Source organism: Varanus komodoensis, unplaced genomic scaffold (genome assembly GCF_004798865.1).
Source record: "Varanus komodoensis strain SLA01 unplaced genomic scaffold, ASM479886v1 scaffold4, whole genome shotgun sequence".
Classification (NCBI taxonomy): Eukaryota; Metazoa; Chordata; class Lepidosauria; order Squamata; family Varanidae; genus Varanus; species Varanus komodoensis.
Genome location: NW_025335941.1, coordinates 24470717 through 24489005, shown reverse-complemented (window position 1 = coordinate 24489005; position 18289 = coordinate 24470717). Strand labels below are relative to the sequence as shown.

The 18289-nt window shown below is 38.1% G+C and overlaps 1 protein-coding gene across 3 annotated transcripts in view; it reads left to right on the top strand.

Moving 5' to 3' along the window:
• Window positions 1-18289, top strand: part of GBE1 (1,4-alpha-glucan branching enzyme 1) — a 184265-nt gene that overhangs the window by 27280 nt on the left and 138696 nt on the right. For all 3 annotated transcript variants that reach the window (XM_044441828.1, XM_044441827.1, XM_044441826.1), the window contains exon 2: window positions 6876-7045. In XM_044441828.1, the coding sequence (XP_044297763.1) occupies window positions 6876-7045 (170 nt within the window). The remainder of the gene's footprint in view (window positions 1-6875; window positions 7046-18289) is intronic.

The window sequence follows — 18289 nt, the reverse complement described above, 5'->3', positions numbered from 1 at the left end:
AATATTATGGGAGAGGGAGGAGAAAAAGTATTCTTTTCCTACCATCCATAATTTAAAACACTTTTTTTCCTAAGCTAAACAGTCCCCTTTTTTGTAGTTGCTACTCACAAAGGAGTTGATCCAGCACTTTGATCATTTTTGTTGCCCTTCTCTGAGTTTTTCCAACTCAGTGTGCTTTTTCCGGTAAGGTAACCAGAACTGTACACAAATACTAAGTGTGTTTGCACTGAAGTTTGTTTCAGGGGAACACAATCATGACAGTTCTATTTTCTATTCCTTTCATAATTATGCCTAATATGGAGTTTGCCTCTTTCACAGCTGCTGCCCACTGTGTTGATATTTTTATCAGCCTGTCTGCCTCTACCAAGATCCCTTTCTTGCTTAATCACTGCTAGCTCAACCAATACATAAAGTAGGGAATTCTTGCCCCAATGGGCATTACTTTACACTTACTTACTCTGAACTTCATTTGCCATTTTGATTCCCATTCTCCCACTTTGGAGAGGTCCCTTTGGAGCCCCTCACAATCCCTTTTGGGGTTAACCATCCTAAATAGTTTGGTGCCATCAGCAAGACTGGCCACTTCACTACTTATTCTTAAATAAAGAATAAGCTTTATTTTTATAAACTTTTAATGCATTGCTTGATTGTTAGTGTTAGGGCTAGATGTTTGAAATGTTTTTAATGTTACATTATTTTGATACATTTATTGTTACAGTTTTGTTAGTAGTTTGGTTTTAGCTTTGTAAACTACCCGAAGGGCATTTGCCTGTTTGCTTGTATACATAATACACATGCATGGAAATAAGTCTAGTATGGCTTATAAAAGATTCATGCATTTTGCCTACATTTTATACCAATTGCTTCCCAGCTGTATCAGAGATTCTAAAAAGTCTGCCACTGCAGTATCCTTGATATGTGTCCATTCCAGCATTGCTTAAAAATCTTTAATGAAATGGACCCCAGTGCCATAAACAATCTGTTCCACTGTTGAACAGCTCCTGCAGAAACTTCTCAGACTGCATATAGTAAATTTACAAACCAATTTTGGCTAGTGGTGTCGGTCTCTTCACACACCAAACAATACTGTGGCCATTGCCTTCAATAAATGCTTATATGTTGTAGAGGGTGAATAGCTAACAATAGTAGGGAGATCTCAAGGGATTCTCTTCCTTCAAGACCTAGACCTAAAGTTGATCAGATTCTAGAGCATTCGAAGTCTTCCTGGAACACTGAGAGAGGTGTCTTCAGAAGTTGAAAGGCCAGGCGTTGTGGTGGGTACAAGAAAAAGCTAATGCTCAGGCTCAGCAGAAGAAAACTCTGTCTTTCTTGAATGTACCAATCTAAATATGATCTAAAGTCCTTCTGTGTGTGTGTTTTAAGGATCTTATATTCTAAGGGTACTTTAAAGGCTGTATGGACAGGGAAGAGCAGGGCATTTGATTTCGGGGGTAGGGGACTCAGGAGGATTCAAGAGGTGGAGGAATGCAGGAAGAGAAGCAGCACATGTGAGCAAAAAGCCAACTAATCCAGGGGGATCAGATGTTAAAGACATAATCAGGGCCCTGGCACCTTTATTTCTCTGAGAACCTCTGGAGAGAAATTGACATTTCAGAGATGCAGGGCTCCAAGTCAAAGATTCAGACTCTAGCCCTCATAGGCAAGTGCTAACACTGCCTCTAGTAAGGCCTGCCACTGCTGGCACACAGAGAAGGCAGTGTCTTCATTCAATTGAGTGGCAAAGTTATATCAGTGATGTAAAAGTTTTGTTTCTTCTGTTCATGCAGCTGTGAATTGTAGGTGTGTATAGCTTGCTCCAAGGAATCATTTGTAGTTGCAAATATAGTTCTTTTGTGAAAGGTGGGAGAGAGTTACCCACTACATTTTTTTTAAAATCATGTATTAATTCAAGGAACAGAGAAAACAATAGTAAACCTAGTCCTACTGAGCATAGAAGATGCTGACACTTTATGAAACCGAACTATCTGTATATCACAGTATTACCTTGCTGACAAGAACTATGAAGCCCCAATGACTATTTTATTTTTGCCTAAGAGAAATTAACCAGTTTTTATCTGAGTTCTTCTAAAATAGATATGGAAATAGAAACGCCTTTGACTTCAAGAAATATGTACTGTTTTTTAAGGCTACCAAATAGGTTTCTTGATTTGAAGATAAATTAATATGCTGCTCACTTACTAAATTTTAATTACTTATTAGTATTTACATCTCTACCAGAATTAACAGCTGCTGACTGGAAATGTCAAGGAAATACTTCATTATTGCCATTTAATCTTCTCAAATATTCTTGTGTCTCACTCTGTTTTTGGCATAGATCAGAACATGTTTTGTATGGTAAGTTGCCAGTAAAGGCCACAGCTCAAACATGCGCAGAACATTGTATGTGCAATAATGCTTTCTGGGGTACTTTGCTACTAGAGTGCTTTCTGTTTCTGAAAGCAAGATCTGCGGTGTCAAGGGAGATTCTGGATTAGAGCATGGTGTAGCTGGCAAATCTGGGATACATGGAATCATGGACACATGGATGTGCCTTCTGCTCATGTATGGGTTTCTTTGGATTCTAGCCTCTGGTTTAAAACCAGAATTTTCCCCAAGAAGTGGTAGCACTCACTGGGGCAGTTGAAACAATCCAACAGGAAATCGTGGCAATTATTTGAATATTCAGTGATTGGCTACAGCTTGTCTTGCTGGATAAACCCAGGGAGTTTGGGATTGTGTAATCTAGAATTGCATTGTTCCTGTAGTGGTGACATGTTTGATACAAGGTCGCTGAGATAGGAGTGACTATGTTCAAGGCTAAGCATTCCAAACTCACTCATAAACAAAGCTTATCATATGTGATTATTAACAAAGTAAGAAACTGAGGCAGTGGAGGGCTAGAACAAAAGCTCCTAGTGCCTGATGAAGGGATGTGTCTCCCATGAGAATAGGAGGACAACAAGTGGTCCTAGGAACTCTGGCCAAGAAAAGCTCAAGGAAGAGAAACAGAGTCAATAGTGGAATAGGAAGCAGAGTTTTAATGGTTGAAGAAAGGCATCAAGGGGAAGTAGGAATGATAGAAAATCATTTAGTAGGAAGGAAGGAAGCCCGAGAAGCCTGGAACTGTGGCCTGCAATCCAAACTCTGACAGAATTGTGCCACCTCTAAGTCCTGTTTAGTTGGTTTTGTTTTTGTTTTGTTTTCATTAATAGCTGTTTATCTTCTTAAGATACCAAGTGCACTCCCCAGAGAGTCCTGCTTGGGATGATTTGGTCCAGTTTTCTAAATCAAATGCATAAGAATAATGTATAAATATGCAACAGTGCAAAGTAAGAAAGGCTGAAAAACTCTTCAGCTTCAGGTGGAATGGACGTAGGATTTCAAATACTGGGCTAGTTCATGCATTAAGATAACCCACCCATAATGGTCAGAGACAGTGCCTACTACCATTTTGAAGGCATTGGAAATGGTGGGAAGATATATAAGACATATCATGTGGTGTGAACCCATGTGTCATGGGATGTGAGGAGTTAATTCATTATTTCTTCTAAGGCTATCCAAGGAATGATCAGACCTGAAATAGCTGTTGATGTCCATGTCTGTAGGACACAAACAGTTTTATTGTTTTATTGCAAGCTGTGACATCCTCACCATGGCTTGCATATTAAAAATGGTGGCTGGCATGGGCACTGCAAGTAAACTGAACCATGATGGCTTACTATGATGTGCAAAAGTTGGATGATTGATTAGTTCAGTCATCCAATTCCTTGACTGCAGGCTTCAAACCTACAGTCAGAGGATTTATTTAACACTTGCTGCTAAAATGCAGTTTATTGCATGGAATCCTCTGCTGTTTACTTATTACTAAAATGAATGTTGTGAGCAGGTTCAAATATTATAGCATATAAATAACCTGAAATTTAAACTTTAGGTAAACAATCAAGACTGTAAAAGAGTAAACAGATTTATGTTGATATATACTCTCTCTGCAGTTCAACAGTTATTTAGGATTATACTAACTGAAGATAATGTACAGCATATTGATTGAATGCCCTCTGTATGGCCCTATGCATAAAAGATGGAGGAGGAGGAAGAAGCTAGCATTAAAAGTCCAAAAGGACATGAAGGACTGCGTCTGCAATGCTGGTTGCAAAAGGTCTGTTTTATGTTTAGTAAGGAGTTCCTTCCAAGTTCATTTGGTGTGTTATCAGAAGAACAGAGGTAGGCTACAACAATCCTTTCACTGGCGGTTCATGTCAGAAGTGTTTGCTTCCTCCCGCACACCCTGCCTTTTCAACAGCAAGGCAGACACTTTCATTTGAGCCTGAGTTGCCACTTCAGCATATTTTGCAGTATTCTAATTGTGGATCTCCTACCCTTCTTTCTTAAAATGTCAGAAAATGTGTATGGGGTTGTGTCTTTCTCGAGAGAGACTGACTCAAGGGTACTTAGGAAACTGTGGCAGAGCAGAAATGAATCCAGGTCTCCTTGGTCAGAGGTCCAGTGCTGTTCACTTCACCCCTTCACCCATATTGGGACCAGTCCTTTTTGTTGGTAATGTTCCATATCTGATTAGAGTTTTAGCATTCCATTTAATGTGAACCTTATGCCCATTCCTAATATCTTTGAATGGAATGGTCAAAGAATTGCTGACAACTTTAAAATAATGGATGGATATCTGTTGTATAAGAAGCCTGCAAGTATTGATATCCCAGGTGGACAATTGAAATGTTCTGAACTGCTTATCCCAAGATGATTATTTATTATTTATTTATTTAGAGAACTTCTATGCCGCCCCATTCACCAAAGCCTCGGGGCAGCTCACAATCAAATAAATAAACACAATATAAAACAGTATAAGTCGCCTTGGCCAAAGAATAAAATAAATAAATAGTATTAACAATAAAAATAACATTTGAATAAAAAGGTCTTCGCATTGCTTCTTCACTATTTCATCCTTTCACTGTTCCACGCATGACAGTAATGCAATTTCTGATGTGCACAAAATGCTACCTCTACACCAGGAGTGATCAATAATCACTCCTTGGGTCTTCTGGATGACAAGAGTTTGATGGAGTCCTGCAGCTGCTAGGCAACAGATAAATGTGCAACATGATAGAGCAAAGAAGTCCTTATCTCTAAGATGTAGTCTTGGCCACAGTACTCATACTTGCTTCATTTTCTGCATGCCAGTATAAAGAAATAATGCTGACTTGCATAAACTTTGTAAAGCAAGTGTGTGGCTCATAGGAAGATGTTTGTGAGTGTGAGGAGTGTGTCGTCAATAACTAACAAACTATGCAAGGTTTCTTCAAAGCAGTCCTGATAATTGTAGTTCTGTGCACCAGTATTAATATGTTATCTCTATATTGATATATTGGTACCGTGCAAACACATGCAAATTAATGACAAAGCCAATTTTAATATGTTTCATATTAGTAGCTCTTTTTGGACAGTACTTGCTCCTCTTGAAGTGATGTTATTTTTCGAAGCTGCATGTTAGCTAAATGAAGGGTCCAAAGAAACTGAAAGGTGTTCGTACTGCAGCAGTTTTTGCTTGACTGTGTTCTTTTTGACAGTACTTCAAATGCAACCCAGTCGTGGAAGCTGGGGGTGGGGGACTGTAATGCAGATGAGTCATTAACCAAGGCTGTGGTGCAATCCTATGTATATTTAGATAGAAAAAGGTCCTACCATTTCCAGCATAAGGATTGCTGCAACTTAACTAAAAGCAAGAAAGATCAGGTGACTGTGTATCGCAGTGACTTGTTCTTTTGCTGTGTTTTGACCTTTTTCCCTCCAAAAATGTATAAATCGTCTTTTCCCAGCTTCTCTGTTTGACTTATATTTTATGCATTCAAATTAAATTGCAACAAGCTTTAAAATTCCATCACCTGTCACACATGTTTGTTGAGAAGGCAACTTTATATTTAGAGGCTCTTGTAAGAGAGGAGTCTGGTGTGCACTGAATAATAAGTGAACTGACTATGGAGGTTACAAAAGTCATTACACAGTTTTGATGCATGATGCCCATGAGCAAATTTCCCAAATGTAATGTTGGGGCTTCTCTGTGTGGAACAAGAGGATTATATGAACCTGCCCACTATCCTCAGGCCTTACGTCTTCTGAGATTTTTATTGGCTGTGAGGTAAATAGCAGTCTCTTGAATAAAAGCTGTTGGGAAGGCTTAACCTTGCGAATAAAAAGTTAATATAATCAACTGGAATAACCAATAAATGAGACCTAAAGAGCCTCTTAATATGATGTCTCTAAAGTGACTCTTTCTGTACCACAGCTTTAAATAAACCTGAGACTGTTTCCCAGCAGTGGCATTTTTCCCCAAGGTGTAATATCTTAGTTGTCACTGTGATTGATGTTTCCTTTGAACAAATGACCCTTTTAAACTAGATAAAACTGAGCATCTTACAATAGAGGTGCCATGCTCTAGCTTTTGTTTTATGAAGAAAAACTGTTCCTCAAGGAAAGTGTGGGATGTTTTTGCTGCTGTTGACTTTAGCATAATTTTCATATTTTCTCATATTTTGAAAAAAAGTAGGGCTGCCATAGTTGGAATTCTGTGGAATGCCAGTAACAGATAAGTAAAGAACAATTAACTCCATTGATTTCAAGCTTCTATCTACAGAATGGATGGCACTCTATTGATAGAAGGTGCCAGACATAATTAAATTGTAACACATTTTTATTTTCATTTCCAAACATGTTTGTAAACTTTATCACTTATAAAGAGAATTCTTAAGGGTATATTAACTAGGATGACTAGCACTTAATAGACTTGAATGACCAAGAAATAAAATGTACATATCACTAGAAGTTTCATTTGTAGTAACCCTTTCCTAACATTCTTCTGTTGAAAGGTATGCTGCCTTTCATCGTATTTTGAAGAACATTGAAGAAAATGAAGGCGGCCTTGACAAATTCACAAGAAGCTACCAAACATTTGGAATTCACAGATTTGTAGACGGAGGGCTGTACTGTAAGGAATGGGCCCCCGGGGCAGAAGCAGTGTTTCTTACCGGTGACTTCAGTAGGTATTTTCAAATGCATGCATTTTACCTTACCCTTGTGATGCATCTAAAGTTCTTTTTTCATGGCTGTCTTTTACACACTTTGATTCTATTAAATAATGGATTGTCAGCATCAGAGGTAAATCTTTAAAGTATATTGGAAAATGCAGGACTGCGTTGCCAGGGAAAGCTTGAAGAAACAACACCTATTAATTTTGTAATGGTAGACAAAGTAGGCATGCATGTGTAATGTACACTGCATGGAATCCCCTCTTCCACTCAGACCCCATAGGAATTGCCTTACACCCTCTCTGGCCATCCCACAGCCAAGGCACTAGAATTAGCACGTGACTCACTCAAGCACAGCTTCAGAGGGTAACGTGAGTTTATTAAGACAGTAAAAAATTGGGCTGGTAGAGGAAATAACAGATGTGGGACTTCAAAGAGAAAAGAGAAGGGTAAGAGGAAATGGATAGCAGCAAAACAATTACACAACACTCAAAGCTGACCTACTCCCTTGTGTCAGTACATCTTGATGCATCAAAAGGACAAGAAAATAAGAAAACTAGCCCTGTGCTCCTTGATGCATACATGATACTGCCAGATATATGATCCAACCTGAGATAGGAAGTGGCAGGTCTCCTTTTGCCAAAGGCAGGCAGCTTCACTGGGAGAAGAACAAAAACACCTTTTTTCTCTGTCTCTGGGTTCTTCATTCCTCCCCACTCCTTCTCTCCCCCTTGGAGTGATTGCCAGTCTCCCAGTCCTGAAGGAGCAGTTTCCCATGCTGCCTACAGTCAAAATACCTTACTCAGCATCTCTGGGTGTCCCTGAGCCTAGCTGTCCTGATAAGCCCAAGGTCTCTTTGAACCTTGACAGCTGGAATTCTGAGATCTTATAAATTTGTTCTTGATCAGAGTTATGTATACTTTCTCTCATCTAAGGGTTTTCTTAACCCCTTCATGACAGTGTGCAGTTTAGTTCAGGATTATAGGAAAGACAGAACTATGGTTCAAATCCCAATTGGTATGAATTTTCCTGTGTGGTCTTATGCCAGTCATGTTCCCTCAGCCTAACCTATCTAACAAGATTGCTGAGATGATAAAATCATGGGTTGAAGGATGTGGTGAACCTTGAGATTCCAAGAAATAAGACAGAAAAAGAAACATAATAAATTTAATAGATCTGGGCACTTTTAATTTAAAGTTCATTTTCTGATGGAGAGAACTGTAAAGTTTTATATGCATAGAAGTGGCTATTTGTGGAAAAACAAGGGGGTGCAATTATAGAGTCCCCTCTTTCTTCTGAATGATATCACTCTGCCACTATCGCCCCTTCCCCCAGTTCTTCTGCTATGAGATTTCTGTGAGAAGACTCTTTGAAAAGATACAAAGGGCTCATGATTGATCTAACATTCCACAACTCTCTTTGTTGAGCCTTTAATGGAGCCAGATTTGTATGGTGATAAAAATGGGTAAAACAATGTTTTTTTATGTACACAATTATTTAGTAAGTTTCCAAAGTATTGCCATTACTGTCATTCTTAGTTATCCTTTAAGTTCTTAGAATGTAAGCCTATTATGGCCTAAAATGAAGCTAGGCATGGTTGATGCTCATTGTCCACAAGTTAGTTGTCATATAGTCATGGCTAGCTTTGGTTGGATCAATGACATAAATATTCTACAGAAAAAAAATAGATATGTTCCTGCCTACCAAAGTGGCTTCCAACATTAGTCCAAAGGAAAAAGTACTAGAAGGTGTGAGGAATAAGGAGCAGATAAGCATTTCTACAGACTTAAGGTAATGTATATTATTATTAGCATGATTTAAAGAATAATGATTATATATAAAGTGGGGGAGAAGGATAATAGATTTAAGGGAGACTGAACTGGTAAAATAAATTTTAAGAACTTTAAAAAGCAGAGTAAGAATGAGAATATATGCTGGAAGAATATTGCAGACATAGGAAAGGAGACAGAAGAGAGAACAGAAACAGAACAGAACAGAAAATCTTGGCTTAACACAAGGAGGAAAGAAGAAAATATCCTAATTGGAACATGATGTGAAATAGAGGAGGAAGGTAAGCAAAGGTCAAACCTGTTAAGAATGCTAAGGCTGCAGTCCTACACACACTTACCTACTTGGGAACTCAGTTGGACTAACTTGTGAGTGAATATGTATTGAATTAAACTGTGGAAGTTCCATTAAAGTAAGGTATTCATCCCTATAAAAATCTGTCCTAGAGTCATGTTACCTCTGTAAAAACATGGGGTGGTGGACTGTGCTCGTCCCATCCCCCACCATCACCATTTCTGCATTCTCTGTATGTGGAGGCTGACTTTCTGAAGGTTTTCTATGTGATTTTAAATGTTTGGAAATGTACTAGCTGGATCCTACTCCTTGACTATTTAATCTACACACATTCTTACACTTAGCTAGGCTGTAGCCATGAGTGAAATGTACACTACAGGGAATCCTGCCAGCAAGCCACACCTTCCTGAATAATTCCTTTGAAATTGGAGCTTTCCTCCTTATTTCCCCAGGGTTATTCCAGCATCAAGTAAAAGGGGAAAACTTGACTTCTCAGTGCTTGAAGAAGAAAGCTCATGCCTATTAAGAACCCTAAAAGTATGGGAATAAAAGATCCCAAGGTTGATTTCACAGTTGATTAAGGAGAATTTGTCTTCCCTGTTAACTGAAATAGCATTGGATGTGGTCTGGTGAGCCTTGTTCACCCTTGGTGTTTGAGGAAGGATCAATACCTTAACATTCATGTGTCACCTCAGATATCCTCCATGGTATCTGTTTATCACCAACACAAGGCACTATTTAGAATATTCATTAAGGGAAAGTCCCCTCGGATATGCTGTCCCTCAAGAAATTGATGTTACCCATGGATGAGAGAGGCTTCAATTTCCCAGATTTAAAGTTGTACCACAGAGTGTGCCTGCTCTTACGCACTCATAAATGGCAACTGGTCATTCACTGTTATTGGCATCCTTGGGTAGGATTTGGCATCCTTGGGTCTGAGTATGTGTATCCAATTGCCAAATGGATGCTGCTAGGTTCCACAAATCTAAAATAAAGAAGGGACTACCTACATTTTTCACATCCCAAAAAGTTTGGGAAGTGAATCCCTACAATTTCACTTAAATGCCAAGTTGATGATGTGGGTAACCCAGACTTGAAAAATGCAAAGCACTTTTTTCTGTGGAGGCAATAGGCTGGAAAAGACCATCATGGATGTTATGAAACCATGTGATCACTAAAAAGCATGAAATATTAGCCATTGTACAGTAGATTGAAGATCTTTTCACTGCTTTTTTTTGGAGGGGAAGTGGAAGGGGGGAACTCTGCTCCTACTAGTAGTACAGAACAAAGGGTGCTGTTCGAATCAGTTGAAGATGAACAACATAAGTACTCTATCTTGTAATTATTTTTAGCATTATTTGCAGTTGTATGATCAGTAGTCTCTTTTTATATTGTTTTACCTTGTGTGTCTTTTTATTGTACTGGAGTGTCTGCTTTGGAGTCATACCTGGGAAATTGCTCTGGCCTGTGGTAGGGATACATACTTCAGTCTCCCAATCCCCTACTTCAGCCAGCATGGAAAGAAGCTCACTAGATTCTTTTCCAGTGTTGTAAGAGCATTCTGGGGGGGACAGGAAAGGGAGGAAACTGGAACAGCCAAGATTTAAGGTTTCCTAATTGTGCCTCAGCCTCCTTTTCTCCTGGTCCTGTCTAGCTGCCACCCAGGGCATGAGGAATGTCCATCACCTCTTTGATGCTCCCAGAGAGTTAAGTATCTCCCACTAAGATTGTGCCCTGAAGTTATTAATAACTGGAACAAACAATGCTAAAAGCATGGACACAAGGTTTAAACTGAATTTGAGCATCTGAGAATCTTTGAAAGCTGCAGTGGGAATAAATAAATATCATGATTACATAAGTAAGCAAGAGCCATAATGTGGAGAACAGAGTTTTAGACTGACCAAAAACATTGCAGTCATCAATATGAGAAATATTAAAGGTTAAATATTCATTTTTGTTGAAAAACAGAAAAAGAAAAATATGGACTTGAGCAATATTGCCAAAGATGGCATGACAAAATTTGACAACAGACTCTGTCTGGTAAGAAAAGAAAGTCAAGGTTAGAAGTTAAGATACTACATGCATTCAAGAGTGCAATATAATTTTCAACACAAAATAAGAGAAATAGAAAAAGATTTTTTCTGTTCCTAAATAATCAGCTGCCCAATCCATATTGAACTTCAGGTAGCACTGTGATAAAGACAGAAGTAGCTGAAGGACTATCAGAAATGCAGTAATGATTAGTATGAGAAAATGATATAGTAGAAATGTAATGTTGAAAAGTGTCATCATAAAGCATTAACTATATATTGAAAGCTAAAAGAGTGAGTAAGTTTGCAGCAGGTGAGAAGAGATGGATCACAAACAGTGTAAATGAGGATCTCCCAGAGATTAAAGTAAAAGAGAGAGCTACTAGCAAATGCTAAAAAACAAGCAAATATAAAACCCAAACGCAAATGAAAATTTTGAAGAGACTAAAAGAATAAATGCACAGAAAGGAAACAAAAAGAGCATCAATATTGAAACTATAAATGAACATACAATAAAGCCTTGATTCATTCTTAAGAGAAGGTAATTTTTGAAGAAACCCTTTATGATGTTCATACATTGAAGAAGCCAGATTGAAATAGGACAAAAAGTTGATTCAGGATGTTTAGGACTTAGTAGCCTACTAAAGACAGATAAAGAAAACCAGAAGCAGCATCTTTTTGTAGCATTTTATGATCATGATGGGTCAACATGTAAAGCACAGCCAGACAAAAGTGAAGTTAAAATATTGATAGCATAAATTCAAAGTACTTGTTTTACAGAGCACACTTATCAATTAGTGTAAGAGGCCGATTTGCTTATTTTCATTCAGTACCTGGCTGACATATTCTAATTTAGATGATTGTATTTAGTGCCTTAATTGATTTGTGCTGCAAAAAGAGCATAGTGTTTTCAGAAATGTCATTTTGCCAGGAAACTCCTTTCAGATGGAATTCACTGCTGTGTCTATTTATGCTTTAAAACAGTAAACCTTATTGGCTGCATGCAGTTATGCTTCTGTTCATTCAACAGATGTTGAATGAAGTGCTGGCCTTATTTAAACTGCTAGGTATCTTACCTGCTGCTGTGGGCAAAGTACATGGGGGTGTAAGCAAAGGCAATTCAAAATGGAAGATATTTTCCACTTGTCATTTTTAAAGGAAACACTGTGCTTTTTTCAAAGATTTGAAGATAAAATCTGATCTGAGGTGGCTTAGACGCAAATCCCAACTTGTAGCACTGCATCCATTTACAATTTTATTATGTATGTCAAGTGTTCTTCCTTCTCTTTCTAGTTTGACCAGATTCAAAAGAAGGCAGCTTCTGTATCTTTATGTATAGAGAAGAACATTTTGCTTGTCATGCAAAACTTCAACTGTTCTTTTCAAAAGAATTGAATGCATCTCTTCATAAAGCAAAATAGCTATTTTCATACTCTAATAAAACTAATCAGTAAGGCATCTGGAGTGAATCTTCTTTTAGTCTATGAATGAAAAAGTATGTCAGTTGCCCAGTACATCTTATTCATCATCAGAGTAGAAAATTCATTCCCAAGGGGGCAGTTAATGTAATCAAAAGGACTATGGAAAGGCAAGTTGTCATTAAATGCAGATTGGTATTAGTGATATCCCTTGAGGATTTTGGCTGCAAACCCCTTAAGATACAGAATAAGATTGCTATTGATGTCTTTTGATATTAGATTATTTTCACCTTCCTTTACATATCAATTAGGTAAAAATACCCCAAATTTAGATTATCTTCTCTTTTTGTATTCATATCATGCCTAATAGATATTAGGGGCTTTCGAAATAATTCAAATGCAGAATTCACAATAAACTTGGGAGCTCTTTTACACTTCATATTAAAGTTTAGTTGCATTTAGGGTCTAAAATGGAAACATGTGCCTGATTCCTTTAAATGTATTTTACCACAAGTGGCCATGACATGATGCTGACAGGGGCAGGAAAATTGAGGTGGTATAATTATTACTGTAGTTTATGTAAAAATTGGGCTGTGTGCAATAACTTTCATCAATATTGAGAAAGAAAGGATATAGTCATCTATTGTGCAGGGCATGGTTAGTATAACTGGGTGGAAGTCACCTCTGTGAACAGAGGATTGTGAGAAGACCTGCGCTGTACCAGACCAAGGACCTGTTTAGTGTACTGTTCCCACAGCAGCCAAGTAAATGCCTGCACACTCAGGAGATGCGTTCAATAGCTCATCTTCCACAGCTACTGGTACTAAGATAAATACTGTCTCAGATGCTGAGAATAGCATATGGCCATTATGACTAATAGCCACAGATCGCCAAAACTTCTATGCATTTGTATGATTCCATTTTGAAGACCTCAGAGTTGGTGGCCAGTGTTGCACCTTGTGGTAGCAAATTTCATAGGTTAAGCATGTGCTACAAAGAACATTTTTAAAGCTTTCTTGAATAGTTTATTATCTAGATGGTGACTGAAGTTGAAACTCTATACAACTGGTTCCCAGTGCAGTTACGGGGAGTGTCCTTTTTGGAATCAGCTTTCCTCCAACCCTTTTTGGAGTCCGCTTTCAATTACCTAGTCATCTTGTTTTCCCCCCAGAATGCCTCCAGGCCCTGTGCAATCTCACCTAGAACCAAAGCTGGAACCTGCTTTTCTTTCCAGCATGTCCAGCTACACTAAGTTGGAGTTGGGTTAGGGAGAACAGTGAGGAGCATCATAAGGCATGGGACTGGGAAGGTGGTACAGAGAATCCAAGAGGATGTTTTTTAACTCTTTGGGTGTGTATTTTGACAGCAATTTGTGGGGAGGGATATTGTGTGTTGCATGGTGGCTTTTGCAGAGTTGTGTGGGTATGGGTTGCTACCTAAATGTGTTTCTATCAGGAAGGTGGTGAGGGTGCAGCTGTTACATATGATTCTGTGGGATTTCTCTGTAGTGGAAAATTTGGTCCTTGAGGCCTCTTCATCCTTGATCATCAATTTTTATTTGTTTGCCAGATCAGATGATGATTTTATTTATTTATTTATTTATTTATTTAGAAAATTTCTATGCCGCCCCATTCGCCGAAGCCTTGGGGCGGCTCACAACATAAATCAATTAACAATGTAAAATAAGTTAACAATATAAATATATAATAAGTCACCCTTATTTTACAGTCAGTTTGCATGTACTTGATGAAATAATAGGACCCTGTCCCAAAGAGCTTGCAATGTAAACTTTGGAGAACTTGCAAAGGAATGCAATTCAAAGCAAAGCAGAAGCAGATGTTACCAGTGAAAAAAAATAAGTGGTTATTTCAATTACATATCCTAGGTTTTAGTACAGGCTTGAGTGTGTTGTGCCTGTCATAGGGACATGGGATTAGGCCCAAGTTTTCAAGGAAAAGTTGGATTTTGTGGAATTTGAAGTGGCATTACACAGATGTTTCAGGTGGCAGCCATGAATGTACAGATCCGTCTTGGGATTGTCATGCTTTCTCCTTTTCCAAGAGGAGCACTGAATTCTTCCTTATGGAGGCAAGAAAACAAATTTCATCTTGCTAGAAGGAAGAAGCAAGGATAGCAAGATTGGAGCTAAAGACTTAGTCTCACCCTGGCATACACAAACACACAGGGGGAGAGAGGAGGAGAGGGGAAGGGAAGTTCCTTTCTCGTGTGGACAGAGTCTGGGGGTACAGGGTTTTCCCTTGTTTAGATAGTGTTGTTTCTATTCTATGACAGGACAGGATGGCAGGAAATCTCACACATCCTTACAGTTGTGTTTTAGTCAAATATCTCTTTGCTTATCCCTAAAGATACTCAGACTGTTAAGTGAACATTCAAAATGCTACAATTTGTCAATTAGTTCTTTTAAAAGCTTAGTAAATCATGTATATGAGGCAATTAGTGAGCTGAAACACTGATACAAGAGGCAGTATTGACATTATAGTTTCCTGAAAAGCTTCTGGTAAATGACACTGAATATTATATTTACATACATTATTGCTTAGTAACTAAGGGACCACAAGTAAAATATCAGTGTCTTAGAATTTTTGCTTTGCAATAAAAGCCTTGATAAAAGTTGATAACTTCCCCATTGAAACATTAAACTATCGACGAAATGTTTCTGTATGGCAAGGTTGTAAAGGGAAACCATAATGTTTGAGTGTCATTTTGCATATATTTTGGCCCATATGCATGGAATTATTTCTGCTACTGTTAGGAGATGGAAAGGCTTCACTGGATTAGCTAAACCATATAGTGAGCATCAAGCAAACCCTGTGGCCAGGCAAGTGCCACAATGCTATGTAATAGCTATTGCTGAAAGTGCATGCCGAACTAGTTTAGCTCTATGTGCATAAACAAGAACAAGCTTTGAACTTTGAACATGCTCCCTTTTCTTCTCTTTTCCTCCTGCATAGCCAGGAAGAGGGGGATTTTTTTTACAGTTTTAAACAAATTGCAGTTACCGCTAACTATGGTCAATTTAAAACAATTCAACTTCAAAGCAAGTTTTTTGAAGCCAGCTTAATGAAAATAGCCAGGTTTAAGAACAGTTCAAAATCTAGAGTGTTATGCAAACATTAATAAGCAGCACATTAGAGCTAAAGTGGAGGACAGAATCTTTGTCAGCATGGAAACACAAACATCCCATTCACCCTTTTAAATCATGTATCTTCATGCATTCAGTGTGCAGTTCTGAAAAGGGATTTGTAAGAAGGGTTGCACAGACTCTGTACAGTCCATTCCATTTGCAGATCTTCCAGCACCTTTCATTCCATTGTCTACTCATTGATAGAATTGGATTTTTGCACAAATATGTTAATACATCCCCCCACCCCCCACACATTGTTCATGCTTTTCTTTGTGGTCCATAGGAAATATATTTATCTTTTGTATTTTTCTTTGGGTAAAGTTTTCTGAACTGACAAAGTGAAAGTAAAATAATTAAAAGTCTACAAATCTGTAGAATCCACCTGACTCAATAAAAGTTAGTCCACTGAAGATTTCACAGGTCAGAGTCATAAAAATCTGAATTCATTTGTGTCTGTTGCAAATTGCTTTGACAACCTGACTTGTAAGTGGACCCAACTTAATAGGATTCTCAGTCACAGGAATTTTGCAGTTAACTGTTTGTACAAGCCTCTGTTTTGAACTTCACACTGTGGTGCTTTGGGTTGGGTTATCTGTGCATGTTCTGGCACTCTTTTAGCCCATTTGCCTTCAGCACAAGATGCTAACAGTATTACGGTTTTGCACAGAGCTCCTGTAAAACTACCATGCTTTCAGTGCACCTTGAGGGGAGATTTTCCAAAGATCCTGTGGAACAACTTTCTTCTTCCAGCCAGGAAAAGGTGGAGGACCTGAAGCACTATGCCCCACATTACCCTTTTTATGTTTCCATGAGTAAAGGATGTTCGACCAACTTATCCATAAAATGTTAGGTTCAAAAATTAATCAGTTTTTTTCACTGGTGGACATATGCATGTTTGTCATGAAGTGGCCATTTCATCATGTTATCTTTAAAATTGGTGGGCAGATCCATAACTTTGGTATGTGGCTAAATAGTGATTTAGGATTAATTTTGTATTTTGTTCATCTATTGTGACTGTACTTAATACTCAATATTTATACCTGGGTTGTATTTTCTGTCACTGTTTGGAACTTGATGTTTTTATTACTTGTGATTACAACCCAATATATAATCCCAATATATAAACCCAATACCCAATATATAATCAAGAGAGTGAGAGATGTATAGTGCTGCACTCTATGGTGTGTTGATCTTTGTCATCTGAACTGGAGAAAAAATTAAGTTGAAAATAGTTATTGTGAAGTTTTAGTATATAAAAGACAGTATTAATGAGACCAAAATAGTCCCATATTATTACAATACTAAATTAAACACAAATGTTCTATTCATATATAGAGTTAAACTCTGTAATTATCTTGAACTTTTCAGTGGTGCATTAACATTGGACAATTCAATTATTCATTCATAGGGTCGGGTGGGTAAAATGTTCTCTTAAATCTAAGTTCACTCATTCCAAAAGTGAAAATACTTCATAGGAGGTATTTTCTCTGTTTTCCCAAGCTCTATTTTATATTTCCTAATGTAAAAGTTGGGGGATAAAAGGAGCATGTGTGCGTGTGTGTGTTGGGCAAATGATTCAGGGTTTTTCACACTTTCCTCCCTCAGCCTTAGGCTTCCATCTTGCTGTATAAAACTATGTTGTGTATCCCCCCCCCTTTTAATGCCATATTGCTTCCTTTCTGAATGCTGCTATTTCCCCTAGCAATGTAAAACATAACCTACCTAGCTACTAGGATATTTTATACTGCTAGAAATATACTTTCAAGTAAATTGGGTACAGAAGCTCTTAGCATGTCCTCTGCTAACCCCTCACAGCTGGCAGAAATGTTGGCAGAAGAACAGGGAGAAAGGTCAGGAATGGAGAATAAAGCTGCAAATTGTCTGTGTGGTCATGGCAGTTGGGTTCTAATTAATCAATAGTGGATTTATTTGGGAAGAGTTTCCTTCCTGCATAAAGGGGAACAAAGTAAAGAAACTACTTAAATATGAAAAATAATACAGAGAAGTTTGCAGCTAGGTAGAATAAAGTCTTGGAAATGGAGGGAGCATGAAAGGAGAAAAATATGATCAGTTATCAGTTGCAAAAGAAAGCTCTAGGAGAAGTACAAAGAAAAGCAATCAGCAGAAAGTTGGTTGTCAGAGATGTACATAGAAGTCTTTAAGAACATAAGGAGATCCATGCTGGATAAGATCAAGGCCAATCTCATCTAGCATTCTGTTCACTATCAGCTGCCAATGGAAAACCAACAGGTAGTACATGAGTAGCATCCTCCCACTCTTGTAACTCAGCAGCTGGTGTATGTAGCATACTACCTCTGATAACTGAGGTAGCATATATCCATCATGACTAGCAGCCATTGATACCTTATACCTCAGCTTGGGTAGCAAGTATATAGTCAAAATGAGATTGAAAGGATTCCAAAAGGGAATTGGCAAGTAAGAAGTGAAGACAGAAAAATGTGGCACATGGACAGGAAGGGCAGGGAGAACTGGATTAATGGTGTTTTCCAGCCAGAAGAGATCAAGAAAAAAGCTCCTTAATTATGTAAGGGGCCAAGAGCAGAACTTCAGCCCATCCTT